Source organism: Eptesicus fuscus, chromosome 5 (assembly GCF_027574615.1).
Source record: "Eptesicus fuscus isolate TK198812 chromosome 5, DD_ASM_mEF_20220401, whole genome shotgun sequence".
Taxonomy (NCBI): Eukaryota; Metazoa; Chordata; class Mammalia; order Chiroptera; family Vespertilionidae; genus Eptesicus; species Eptesicus fuscus.
The window spans coordinates 85,244,935-85,259,513 of record NC_072477.1 but is presented as its reverse complement, the minus strand read 5'-3'; the positions used below and the strand labels follow the sequence as shown (position 1 = coordinate 85,259,513).

The 14,579-nt window shown below is 42.3% G+C and overlaps 1 protein-coding gene across 1 annotated transcript in view; it reads right to left on the bottom strand.

Moving 5' to 3' along the window:
* The window catches only part of NUBPL (NUBP iron-sulfur cluster assembly factor, mitochondrial), a 292,427-nt gene that overhangs the window by 40,151 nt on the left and 237,697 nt on the right, over positions 1–14,579 (bottom strand). The window contains exon 8 of the mRNA XM_054716520.1: positions 4,417–4,502. Coding sequence (XP_054572495.1) covers positions 4,417–4,502 — 86 coding nt within the window. The remainder of the gene's footprint in view (positions 1–4,416; positions 4,503–14,579) is intronic.

The window sequence follows — 14,579 nt, the reverse complement described above, 5'->3', positions numbered from 1 at the left end:
TACAGAATGATAAAGTGCTTGAAGGAAAAGGCCTCATCCTCCTCATTAAAAAAAAAAAAAAAATCACTAATGGAGCTTATCCCAGTGCTCTGCTTAGAGAGGGCACTCAGTATCCGTACATATGCATTTGTAGAATAGGTAACTATTTACAGAATTAAAATTAACCAAGTGATCCCTTACACATAGATGGAATAAGAGAGGAAATATACTTTGCAAGAGCTGGGAAGATTACCTACGCAGGAAGGGCTGGCCAGTGAAATCCCTCTGACTCTAAAAGCTCAAATGGTGGGGAAAGGCTTCAGACAGAGGAGCCTGGCCCTCCCTTGTGAAAGAAGGCAAGAGAAATGCGTCAGAATGACACAACACTGAAAGGACTCACAATTAAAAATGCATAAGATTGAAAATTTTTATTATTTAAAAAAAAAAACAGTCTGTCTACTATTACTGAGATAATCAAGGATTTGGCAGAGTTGATATCATTCAGGCAGAGAAAAGAGAATTTAATAGTTCATCTCTTCCCCTTCTTCCTTTATCTGACTTTGAGTTTTAAGAAATCATTTAAATTAACTTCAAAGTGTTCTTGTAGACATTACTAAACTCTGTCCATACCAATGAATTCCAATGATACCACTGTTTCCATAGTAACTAATGCACTTCAAAAGGAGAAAAAATAGAGAGTGAAACTAAAAACCAGGAAAAATGGAATAAAATGGTATAAACAAAGCATAACATTTCTCCTTTGCACTTATAGAACACTCTAATTTCAAATGCTTTACCATTACTTAGACTCCAAGGCTCATAAGTGCCAGAAGATTCCACATCCCATTCATAGCTGGGATTCCCTATACAATGTGGTGCTTCGTGTTTGTCCAACTGCTTACAGAGCTCACTACTGGAAAGTTCTCTCTCAATTGCAAAGATTATTGAGCACCTATTATCTTTTGCTAGTTTAAGAGATGATTAGATAGTCTACATTATTTTAAAACTAGAGGCCCGGTGCACGAAATTCGTGCACAGGGGGTGGGGGTGTGCCTCAGCCCAGCCTGCATCCTCTCACAATCCAGGACTGCTGGCTCCCAACTGCTTGCCTGCCTGCCTGCCTGATTGCCCCTAACCACTTCTGCCTGCCAACCTGATCACCCCTAACCACTCCCCTGCCAGCCTGACCGACGCCTAACTGCTCCCCTGCCAGCCCGATTGCCCCTAACTGCCCTCCCCTGTTGGCCTGGTCACCCCTAACTGCCCTCCCCTGCCAGCTTGGTTGCCCCTGACTGTCATCCCCTGCAGGCCTGGTCACCCCCAACTGCCCTCCCCTGCTGGCCCAGTCACCCCTAACTGCCCTCCCTTGCCAGCCTGGTCACCTCTAACTGCCCTCCCCTGCAGGCCCAATTGCCCCTAACTGTCCTCCCCTGCAGCCTGGTAACCCCAAACTGCCCTCCCCTACAGGCCTGGTTTCCCCCAACTGCCCTCCCCTGCAGGCCTGGTTCCCTCCCCCCAACTGCCCTCCTCTGCAGGCCTGATCGCCCCCAACTGCCCTCCCTTGCAGGCCTGGTCCCTCCCAACTACCCTCCCCTGTTGGCCTGATCGCCCACAACTGCCCTCCCCTGCCGGCCATCTTGGGGCGGCTATCTTTGACCACATGGGGGCGGCCATCTTGTGTGTTGGAGTGATGGTCAATTTGCATATTACCTCTTTATTAGATAGGATTTTTGCTGTTTAGAGGGCAAATAATTAAAATGAAGGGGTGAAAAAAGAACTGTACAATAAAGATACAGGATAACGTCAAAAAGGCCAACTTGGAGGGATTATGCATTTCTAATGATTTTCATTCCACTCCACTTCAGCCCCGCACGTCCATGACCAACCACATGGACCTTCTCCTGATCCAGAACTGTTCTACTCTGCAAACTTCAACTCCAACATTAACTTTCTGATCATAAACAACTCTTTCAGTCCCTAATGAATCCACCACTAGTCCTATGAGCCTCATGTAGCCTAAGACCCTTCCCTTGGAATACTTCCTCACGATACTTCCTTGCTGATATCCTCAAGTTTTATCCTCTGTGGCACTCACTTAGTAGTAGCCTAACCTGGACTTACTGACCATCCATTCACCTCTTCACCGTTATGTTCCATAAGGATTCTCTGTCCCACCTTCTGAAGAATCTGTCCTACAGCCTAGAGAAGAATCTGTCCGAACAATTATGAGATTATTTACCTCTTTACTTATAGGGCAGTAAGTGTCAAATGCTGCAGGTAAGTGAAAATAACATAGGAACTGAAAGCCGAATTTAGCAATGATGGTCATTAGACTCCCAACTAGCAAAGTGCATGTAGGGCCTGCCCCATAGCCACAGTTGCCTCAAGTGACAGCATGAGTTGCAATGTTCTCTTGCTATACATAATGACAATTTAACAAAAAGCTCTTGCTTCTGCTCTTTTGAAAACGTTTCCCTTGAGGATTTCCTGATGCTTTTGAGTTATACATAAGCCTATGCCCTTAATTTAAAAGAATGAGAAGTTAAGCATTCCCTCATATGCTGATAGCACAGCTGTTATTCTGACCTTGAAGTGGCACTAACAGACCACTGCTCCTATTATTTAATTTCTGCCAGAAAGGATAATGGATTACTTAGTCTCATAATTTTTAGTAGATAGCCCGCTCCCTAACTCTTTGCTGATTTGTATTTTAAAATCCCATATAAGTAACCTTATTTAGCTATCTGGGTAGGCATGCCTTGTATCATCAGTCTATCTTGGAGGGCATAACAAAAAGTCACATTGCTTAAACTAAGTGCTTCACTGAGACAGTTTTCTGTCTGAGGTGGGCATTAGGTTATCATTGCTTACAATGTTTCCAAGCTACAATTTATATTGGGGGCTTTATCATTCATTTATCCACATATAAAAGCTATCTCTAAAACACTTTCGGATCACAACTGTACCCCTGCTGGCGAGAACACCCTCAGGTCACCTGGAAGGTAAGCATGTGGGTACCATACTTATGAGGCTCCTCAGTTTTCATAAGAGCATGCTGATCCAATCCAGAGCTCATGGCTTGTTAACACACACAGCTGTGTGCTAATTGGCAAGCGAGAAGAGGTACTTGTCGAAGAGGATCATCTCAACTCCACTACTCTACTATTTTGTACTTTTCAGAAGCTCTCCTGAGAGAAAAACATTTTTGAAAGCTTCCCTGAGAGTCTCTTCATTCTACTACATAAATGGGTCTTGTGCCATATCATATTCTCATTGCATACTTTAACAAAAGTTATGAATTCTCTCCATACCAAACAAACACAAAGTGAGAATACAATTTGGGGAGGTGGGAGAGGGAGGGGAGAGAATCATGAGACCCCTGAAGTTAACGCATGGGCTGAAGTCTAAAAAGCGCTGCTCTGTAAACTCTAGGATCTCTCCCTGAATGAAGCACGAGCGCTTGGATGGAAGCACCACACTGCTCTGTACTGAAATGCCCACTCCAGCGGGCACTTGCGAAGTCCACCTGCTTTGGTGGAGGCACACAGGAGGAAGGAACAGGCTTGGGGCTTCTTTTTTCTGAGAATCTCGGGGAGACTTCTGCCTCTCTAGTCTCAGCTCTGCTACTCTTGAGCATCAAGCTCTTTTTAACCTCATGGAAAAACAGTTTTATAACAGCCTTATGTATCTTTCCCCGTGGCTGCTCAAAAATTAATGGTATATTTCTAGCACGTATTTAAGTCCCACTTCTAACTCCACTTGATTTTAATTGTCCTTTCTCTTATTTTCAGTATAGTTTTATGTTGTTCTAGTTTGCCATGTTGTATAGGTATCCTTTGATACCTTTTAGAAGACTGTGAGCTATAAATGAGTTAAATTATAGGAGACAGAAGGAAAAAAGACATCGTTTCCACCTGCATTCCTACTGGTTATCTATTCAAGTGTATCTACCTAAATAATTTCCTAAAATATTCTTTTTTTTTGGGGGGGGGGCGGTCAGTGAAAGCTGCATTTGAGAGAGGTAGTACTTCTTCAGAAAACTCATATTGGAAGGATATTTTCAAAGTCTCCTTGATTAACATAACGTGTGTATATATGTTTGCACCTATATGTCTGTTTTAAAGTAACCATAAAGCCCCGGTCAGGGCACATGCCAGGGTTGTGGGCTTGATCTCCAGTGTCGGGAGTACAGGAGGTAGCCGATCAATGATTCTCTCTCATCACTGATGTTTCTATCTCTCTCTCCCTTTCCCTCCCTCTCTGAAATCAATAAAATATATATGTATATTTTAAATAAAGGAACCATAAAGATGAAGTAGGGTTTTCATATAAACTTCTGCACAGAACTAAATTAAAACTTGTGTTGTATTCTCAGTGACTTGCTTCTTCAGTTAGAAGTGTCTTGTATTTCTGCAAGAGTGAAGCATAAATGCTTACGGGCACGTGAACTTTTCGAAACATCTCAGCACCCTTGTGTGCATCCATCAATGCAATGTCCTGGGGCGTGGAGACAATCACAGCACCTAACCAAAGGAAACAAAAGAACAGAAAAATAATGCTATCATTTAATTCTTTATAGAAAGTTTACTTCCAAAATTAGGTTGCTCACGTATTAAAAGAGTCTACTACATTAACTATATATGTAATTTGTATAAATTTCACAAACATGAATGGGAAAGATCAGGAAATGTCTACTTTGCTCTTGCCTATTTTTGACTCCTCACTTCTAAAATTATAAATGACTGACCAGTGATTCAAGATCACAGCTACCATGAGAGCTTCCCTCCCATTCAGACAATATGCTATATGGAAGATACACAGGCTGGCGTACTTTCAAGAAGCTAATAAGTCTACTTAGGGAGACCCAAAAATTAAGGATTGCAACACAAGGTGCTAAGCATTATAACAGAGATGCCAACAGTGTTATGGAGTTCTAAAGGAGAAATGAAGGAAAAAATAACTAATTCAATCTAGGGGAGAGAAGGGGCAAGGTGATAATGGATGGGGTGAGAAGCAGGAGATAAGGAGACACAATAAAGGAAAGTTTCCATAAAGAGGTGATTCTGAGGCTCAGTTCTAGAAGTTTGTGTTATAGAAAACTCAACAGTGTGGAACACACTGTGGAGAATAATTTGGTGGAGACAAAACTACGTGCTGATTAAAAATTCAGATGCAAAATAGTGGTGGCCTGAAGCAAAGCAGCACTGAAAGTAGGTGAAGACGGAGGCTTTGCTGGGTCCGCACTATTACCCCTCAGAGGTCAGGTGGTTCTATGACAGTGCCTGGAGAGAAAGTGCAGTGCAATTTTTTAAAGTGGAAACACCAGAGGTCTGGCTATGACTTCAGAGACTGTGGATTTCTTAAATTTTGTGCTTTCTTCTAGAAGATAACCCGAAAAAGAATTAACACAAGCATATTCTAGAGCACTAGGATAGCCATCATTTTATAACTAAGTACAGAGCCATGATATCTCAGAACCCCAAATCAAGTGGCAGTACTTCATCATAACTAATGAAAACAGAGGTGGAATTAACAATAAATATCTGAGTGCACTAAGTGAAAGTCAAATGACACTAGACTACTGTCTGAAGGGATATTTTACAGAAGTCAGAATAGAGAAATGTGGCAGCAGAACCAAGTTATCATGAAGCACGTGGCAATATAGGCATGCCAAACTCAAAAGAACTGCGCAATGGCCACAAATTCTTCTTGCAATCAGGATTTTCATTTCAGTAAAAACTTAACCTTTCACATTAAATTAATGTCAATTTGAATTTTATTGATTTTGTATGTTTTACTTGTATTTAATTTGTAGTTCTTTTTAAGTTTTAAAAAATTATATAAGAGCTACAAACTTAAGGAATTTATGTTTACACGTAGTTAAATAGTCTTACCTAATAATAGACAAATATGCAAATTGACCATACCTTCACGCCCACCATCCAATCAGAGTGAGCATGCAAATTAACCCAAACCAAGATGGCTACAGCCACAGAGAGCAGGTTTCCTAGGTAACAGAGGAAGCCAAGCTTTCCGCCTGCCCTGGCCAGGCCTAAGCCTCCATTCAAGCTACAAAGTTTCAATTATAGAAGGTAAACAAATTCAAACAAATGGCAGCAGAATGGAGCTTGAGAGAGCAGGCCAGGGTTGCCACCGGCAACAGGGGAAGCAAAGCTTTCTGCACACCCTGGCCGGGCCCACCCGCTTAAGGCAACAAAGTTTCAATTATAACCCCAACACAAATGGCTGCCAGCCTCAGAGGGAGCCCCTGGCTTGGCTCCGCTCCAGGCTACAAAGTTTCAATTGTAGAAGGAAAATAAATTCCAGATACCAGGGCCTCCACTTGGGTTGCCAGGGGGCGTGGCCGGCCTGCAAACCACCACAGGCCCCTCGCTCAGGCTGCCCCACGCCCCAAGGGAACCCCCACCTGATCCGGGACACCCTTCAGGGCAAACCAGCTGGCCCCCACCTGGCACCAGGCCTCTATCCTATCTAATAAAAGAGTAATAGCAGATTGATCATCACTGCAACACACAATATAGCTGCCCCCATGTGGTCAAAGATCCGCCCCCATGTGGACACAATATGGCCACCCAAGATGGCCAGCAGGAGAGGGCAGTTGGGAGGCACCCAGCCTGCAAGGGAGGGCAGTTAGGCCTGCAAGGGAGGGCAGTTGGAGGTGATCAACCCTGCAGGAAGGGCAGTTAGGGGTGACCAGGCCAGCAGAGGAGGGAAGTTGGGGGCAAACAGGTGGCAGCAGAGTGGTTAGGGGGTGATCAGGCTGGCAGGCAGAATTATAATAAAAATAAGTCAATATGGGATATGAAGCAGATTATTTTTCCTTTAGGAGGGTCTATTCATTACTCAAGTTAGAGAAACACAGCCTTGGAATTCAAACATAATAAGAATTCAACTTTTTATTCCATAGGCAACTACCAGTGTGACTAGGACAAGAAACTGAGATTCAGTTTTTTGATCTACAAAACGACATAATAATACTTAGGTCACAGCGTGAAATAGTTAAATGAACTACTGATGTACATCAGATGATTGACATGGTGCCTGGACAAAGGGTAAACATTCAATAAATGGTAGCTGTTGTTAATAATATCACCATTATTATCTTTATTATTGTTATCAATAAAATGTCTTACAAGTTGCTGAGAAGGTCATTTTCATATTTGCCATCAAGCAGCTCATCCTACTTTTCAAACTGTTCCATGGATCACTAAATCCTTCTATTTTTGATTTGCTATGCCCAAGAAACCAAAAACTAGTCAAAGTTATCTTTCCATTCTTTTAAAAATGGATGGAAATCACATCTCTGTAAAAATTATACATAAATCTACTCCACACATCTATTATATTTCCACAATTCACCACCTTCTAGATTCTGTTACCAACCTACTTCAGTGTTTTTTCATATCCAGGCATTTGGAAGGGATCTAATTCCAATTCTACCCCCTCTAGCTGTGTGACTAATCTTGGGCAAGTAACTCAGAACCACTCTAGGTCTCAGTCTCCTTAGCTGTAAAATAAATGCAAGGACTACAAGTCTCCAAGGTCTCAGCTAACTCTCTAACTATATGACCTAACATCCCTTCTTAACTATGGTTTCCTAGACCTTCCCTGTTCAACCTTACTGCCTCAGTAAACTTATTGAAGTGAATGTGAAATGCAACCTCCCACAAGAATTATGGCCCTTTAATCTAAGAGCCATTCTCTTTACATGTAAATGAAACCCCCTTGGCTATTTCCTCCAAATTCTCTCCTTAACTATATATTAGTATACAGGGAGTTTTCTATTGCATTGGCCCTAAAAAGCTATTTGTATTACTGCTACACAATATAGTTTCATGACCAGTTATGACTTTTCTCTTTTTTTTTTGTTTGTTTTTTTTTAAAATATATTTTTATTGATTTTTTACAGAGAGGAAGGGAGAGGGATAGAGAGTTAGAAACATCGATGAGAGAGAAACATCGATCAGCTGCCTCCTGCTGGGGATGTGCCCGCAACCAAGGTACATGCCCTTGACTGGAATCGAACCTGGGACCCTTGAGTCCAAAGGCCGACGCTCTATCCACTGAGCCAAACCGGTTTTGGGAGACTTTTCTCTTTTTTTAATCAAACAAAACTAATGACACAATGACTTGCACAAAACGGGGACTTCATAGAGGACTGGATATTTAAACAATGTCCCTATATTTTCACATCATCTGTCCTAGACCACTACTGCATGAACTCTTAGTTATTGACTCCTTGAACTATGAGTCAAGAGTTCTGGATTCTGGTTTTGTCGACTATGCTTATCTATACTAATAAAAGCCTAGGTGGTGTCATGCCCTCGCACGACACCCTCACGTCATCACAAGATGGCCACCCCCACACCATCATAAGATGGCCGCCACAAATGGCCACCCCCACATCATCACAAGATGGCCGCCCTCACGTTGTCACAAGATGGCCACAAGATGGACGCCATGGGAGGGCAGTTGTGGGCGATCAGGCCGGCAGGGGAGTGCAGTTGGGGGCAACCAGGCCTGCAAGGGAGGGCAGTTGAGGGGGACTGGGCTGGCAGGGGAGAGCAGTTGGGGGCAACCAGGCCTGCAGAGGAGGGCAGTTGGGGGGGACCGGGCTGGCAGGGGAGGGAAGTTGGGGGCAAGCAGGCCAGCAGGGGAGGGCAGTTGGGGGCGACTGGGCCTCCAGGGGAGGGCAGTAGGGGGCGAGATCAGGCTAGCAGGGGAAGGCAGTTGTGGGCGATCAGGCCGGCAGAGGAGGGCAGTTGGGGGCGAGATCAGGCTGGCAGGGGAGGGCAGTTGGGGGCAATCCGGCTGGCAGGGGAGCGGTTAGGTGTCAATCAGGCTGGCAGGGGAGCAGTTAGGGGGCGATCTGGCTGGCAGGCAGAAGCAGTTAGGGGCAGTCAGGCAGGCAGGCAGGCGAGCAGTTAGGAGCCAGCGGTCCCAGATTGTGAGATGGATGTCCCAGATTGGAGAGGGTGCAGGCTGGGTGGAGGGACACCGCCCCCATGCACGAATTTCGTGCACTGGGCCTCTACTTTATATAATGAAAGCCTAAGTGACCATTACGGCAGAACAACCAGAACAACTGGTCGCTATGATGCACACTGACCACCAGCGGGCAGACGCTCACACAGGAGCTGCCCCCTGGTGGTCAGTGTGCTCCCACAGGGGGAGCTCCATTCAGCCAGAAGCTGGGCTCACAGCTGGCAAGCACGGAGGCGGTGGCAGAGCGTCTCCCACCTCCGCAGCAGCACTAAGGAGCAGCGAGTCAAGCAAGAAGCAGCGAGCAGGCAGGCAGTAAGAAGCAAGGGGTCCCGGACTGCGAGAGGGATGTCCAATTGCCAGCTTAGGCTCGAACACCGCAGGGAGTGGGCCTAAGCTGGCAGGTGGACATCCCCCAAGGGATCCCAGACTGTGAGAAGGCACAGGCCGGGCTGAGGGACCCCCCCTTCTCCAATGCACTAATTTCATGCACCGGGCCTCTAATATCCTATATAATAAAAGCCTAATATGCTAAGTGTCTGACTGTTTGACCATTCGACCAGTCACTATGACACACACTGACCACCAAGGTATAGATGCTCCGACAAGTAGGTTAGCTTGCTGCTGGGGTCTGGCTGATTGGGACTGGGTGAGAAGGGCCGGACACGCCCTGGAGCCCTCCCGCGGTCCCTCCCCGTATCTGATTGTGCACCGGTGGGGTCCCTTGGCCTGGCCTGTGGGGATCTGGCCAAAACTGGCTCTCCAGCATCCCCCGAGGGGTTTTGAATTGAGAGAGGGTGCAGGCCAGGCTGAGGGACCAGACCCCACTGGTTTACAAATCCGTGCACTGGGCCTCTAGTACTATATAATCTTAAATAGCTCACTAAATCTCAATATATCTGAATTAATTCTTCTATATAACAAGCCTATTTCCATTGGTCCTATTTAATTTAAAAAGCTGTTCCATTAAAAATATGTAAAAATGGTCCATCCAGTTTGAGCATTGACCAGTGAACCAGAAGGTCACAGTTTGATTCCCAGTCAGAGCACATGCCTGGGTTGTGGGCTCCATCCCCAATAAGGGGCATGCAGGAGGCAGCCAATGAATGATTCTCATCATTGATGTTTCTATTTCTTTCTCCCTCTCACTTCCTCTCTCTGAAATCAATAAAAACATATTTAAAAATATGTAAAAGTGTTATAAGAGAGAGGGATTAAACTGACTTGGTTTTCTGTGTAGTACTTAACTCTAACACAGTGTCACAAATAAGCACCCATACCATCTGAGTTTCTTTGTCAAGTAATCTAAATAGCACCATTCAAACATCAATTAAAAACAAGTTTGGGACAAGGACAATGATCATCCTCCATGCCCCATCAGCTCACAAAACATGTAAACATTCCACTGGGACTACCAACCACATTTTAAAAAGATTTTCAGTGTCAGATTTTTTTTCCTGAAATATATGTTCTTAACTAAGTCTTTAGCACATTGTTCCTAGGGAAAAAAAAATTTCTAGACTTTTTCCTAAAGAACAAAAATATAACTCGCCCACACATAAATCACTACCTCTTTCAATGTACCAAATCTTAATACATCATTATAAGTAACCATTTCAGACTGCCCCTACAATAACTTTTATAATTTAGGATAAGGAAATAAAGCAAACAAAAAAACAAAACCTTCAGTAAAATTAAATTTAATAATCAATCTGTGCATCACAACCCAGAGTTTTTAATTTTAAAGAAATTGTATCAATTTTTTCTTGTAATTATATCCCTTAACTTAAAATGTCATCTAAAATATGATATTAAAAATTATCTTCATGGTTGTTGGCATTTTAATTTTTCTCAGGGCTCATAGAACATGAACCAATAAATATGAACCAATACGAACTAAGTTACATGTTTTGCCTTCATGCCATCATTGGTGATGTCACTTGTTTTGTGATGGAGGGTTTGTTAGGAAACTTGTGTTCCCTCTACTGATCATAAGGAATGTCAGTAGCAACAAAAAGAATGTTTAGTTTGCAATAAATGGGATTATTTTCTGAGGAAAACACCTATCTCAAGATGAATTTTCTATCTATTTTCTAGGTTATATGTCTAAGTCCAAACAATTAAAAAGTATTTTATAAATGTTATTCCAAGTTATAATTTTAAGGCTTTTTATCAGCTGGGATTTACTATGAAAGCTTAATTTACTAAAAAAGGATTCTGGCAAATAAGTAAACATCCTAAAATATAATTACCTAGAGTGCTGGAGGCTAATTCCAGCATGTCATAAATGCAAGAAGTTTCATCAAAAGGCTGCTCGAACCTTGAGGCTTCTACATTCAGCTGGCTGAAGATACATATTATTGCCTACTGGAATGGCCGAAAAGCATTTCCCCAAACCTGAATTTACATAAATGATTGCTTGCTGCCAGACAGCTGAGGGCATTTTAATCTACATGTTATTGCCTCCTGCTGGCCAAACACCTGAACAGCTGAAGACAGTTCCCCCAAAACTGACAATGTCTACTGTACACTAAAATTTACCTTTGATATGTGTATCTACTTTGCTATAGGGCAAAATGTGGGAATAAAAAGAGCCCTGGATCCAGAGATAGAGAGAACTTAGCTTCTACAGTTAAGCTTCCTCTGGCTCCCCCATGGATTACAAATTTATATTATATTTCTAGTCTCTTTATTATTTTACACACAGCCCTTCTCCAGATTCCTGAACCCTTCTAGATGCTGGATATCACCCCAGCATTAAAATTCCTGAACCCTTTTAGATGCTGGAGAAAGACCCCAGCCTTACTAGAGTATTGCCTTACTTGCTAATTCTCTTGACTATTATGAGTATAATTTATAGCTGCAAATCTGGACTTGGGTCATAGTTCAAAGTAGTTAAACATTTAAAATTCATTATTCCAGATGTTAGGATGATCATAATTACACCAGTGTGGAATTATTCAACTATGCCATTCTAAGTCTCCAGGGCACAAATTGTATCCTATTCCCATGCTTGACTGTGAACTTCAGTGTTGGAACCTAATAAATATGTACAACAAAAACTGCTTGTAATTATACCTGCACGAGTAATTTTATGTCTTACAATTCTTCAGCACATCAAGGTAAAGTCAACTAAGATTTATAAGAACAAATTAACTGCTATATAATAAATGTTCACAGTGCAGTGCTCTAACATTTAGTGCTTCTGATTCGCCTTAATTTATTTAAAGATACTTGCAGCCAAAGAAAATAATCATTCAACTTCTGTTAGCTTAATGTAAATAATACAAAACACACAATTGTTTATAGAATAGACTGGCTTTGGTATTTTTTAGCCTTCCCTTGTCTTTCTCTTCTACAAGCCACAAACTTCCTGAATTATAAACATTATTTGCTATAAGATCAAGAAATGCCCACTAATAGTAGTATCAGATTGAGTAAAACATGATTAAAAAGATAAATTCACTTCAACTATACCCACAGACTATTTCAACAGGAAATACACATAATTCTTTCAAGAGTCACTGTTTTAGACTCTGCTCCATTTCAACAGAGAACTGACTACAGTCACAAAGGAGGTGTGTTTTATTAATAAAAAGATGAACCATTTTTTCCCCTTACTTTCGAAATGAATTTTGTTACAGGAAATCATGTCCATTGCTGCCAAAAGAATTAATAAAACACAGTAATTAGTGAAACCACAGCATTTCCAAATCACTAGTGAGAGAAAGCATGTGCACTTTGGAACATTAAGAATTCAAATTCATCAAAGGAATCTGGAGGCATACCTGTTATTTAGGGACAACAATTAGCTCTTCAATAATTGGGTCAACAGGTAATGGGCTTCCAATCACTTCACCTTAATGATGTTAACAATGAATTCACCAAGGCTATCCAGACTGCCTTCCAATAGGGGGAAAGTGAGTATTTCAGAGATTTTAAAAAGCTTGAGCCTGAAACTAACAGCTCTCTCATGCTCACACTAACTCTCCCTCTCCCTCTCCCTCTCTCTCTCTCTCTCTCTCTCTCTCTCTCTCTCTCTCTCTCTCTTTCTCTCTCTCTCTCTCTCACACACACACACACACACACACACACACACACACACACATTCTCATCCTCTCCCCACTCGTAATGTTTCCAGTAAAATTAGGATAAAATCCTCACTTCTTCCCAGTGTTAAATCCATCTTTATGCTGATAAGTAAACATCTTTGGGGAGCCTACTTGTACATATATGTCTCTACAACTCAGAAAGCTCTTTTGCTTAGATTTAAAACTTTGCATTTCAAATTCTTTTAGATGTGCAAATAGCTCAGCCTGCCCATGCTCACAGTGAGCCACCACCGAAGGCCGTTTGTTCAATAACTGAACACATTCCTTTTCATAAACATTCTATCTCTAATACAAACTCCAGAGAGGAAAACTGCTTCTTCCTGCTTACTTAACTCCTAACTTTATTTAACCAGGTATATTTCAAGAAAAAGAGACTGAGACTTTATATGGAAAAGCTTTGTTCCATTTCCAAATGCTGTCATACTTAAGATGTGAAGACATTCTTCAGAGCTATACTTCAGGTTCTGATCAAATATCTAACATCTATGACCAAGCACAAACATTTTTATATTATAAACTAGAGACTCGGTGCAATTCGTGCGGGGGAGGGGGGGTGTCCCCTCAGCCTGGCCTACACCCTCTCCAATCTGGGACCCCTCGGGGCATATCTGACTGCCGGTTTAGGCCCAATGCCTGCAGGCTTAAACCAGCAGTTGGACATCCCTCTCGCAATCCGGGACTGCTGGCTCCTAACCGCTTGCCTGCCAGCCTGCCTGATTGCCCCTAACTGCCCTTCCCTGCCGGCCTGATTGCCCCTAACTGCCCTTCCCTGCCGACCTGATCTTCCCTAACCACCTCTGCCTTGGCCCCCGCCACTGTGGCTTTGTCCAGAAAGATGTCCGGTCTAATTAGCATATTACCCGGACTTGTAGATTGTGGGACTTGTATTTTTGCTACATGTAAATGTTTAATGGATTTAGTATTCAATAATAGTCTGATTGCCCGTTGGCCATTATACCATTCATTGAATTTTAAGACATTAAAGAGTTTTAGCTGCTGGTCATAGCATGAAGGAAGTGCCCCAAAATTCTTAAAACACAAAACTGAATGAACTACCTCAGAAGCCTCCCTTCCAAACAGAGACTAATCAAGGAATTCAAGCATCAGATAAACTGGTCTAGACAAAGTGATTCTGAAAGCTGACTAAAGAAGAATTATTTGGGAAAGCTTTTTAAATCCTGGATCTTCCCATGTCATAGTTGAGAAATTTTTAATTCCCAAACTATTTCTTTGAACAGTTAACTGATACACCATAATTCCTACCTATAATATATGTCTGACAGAAATATAAGAGCCCTAAAAAGTTTATTTCTTCTTAAATTTAGGTTGGAAACATTGTTGTTCATTAAGCAATGGTACTATATGTAATTTTACAATTTGATTCCCAATCTAACAAGGATTACAGTTTCAGACTGAGTACCAGGAGTGCCCTAAAAGATAAAACCCTGGAATACAGTTTCTAGTCTTTAACACTTGGTTACAATT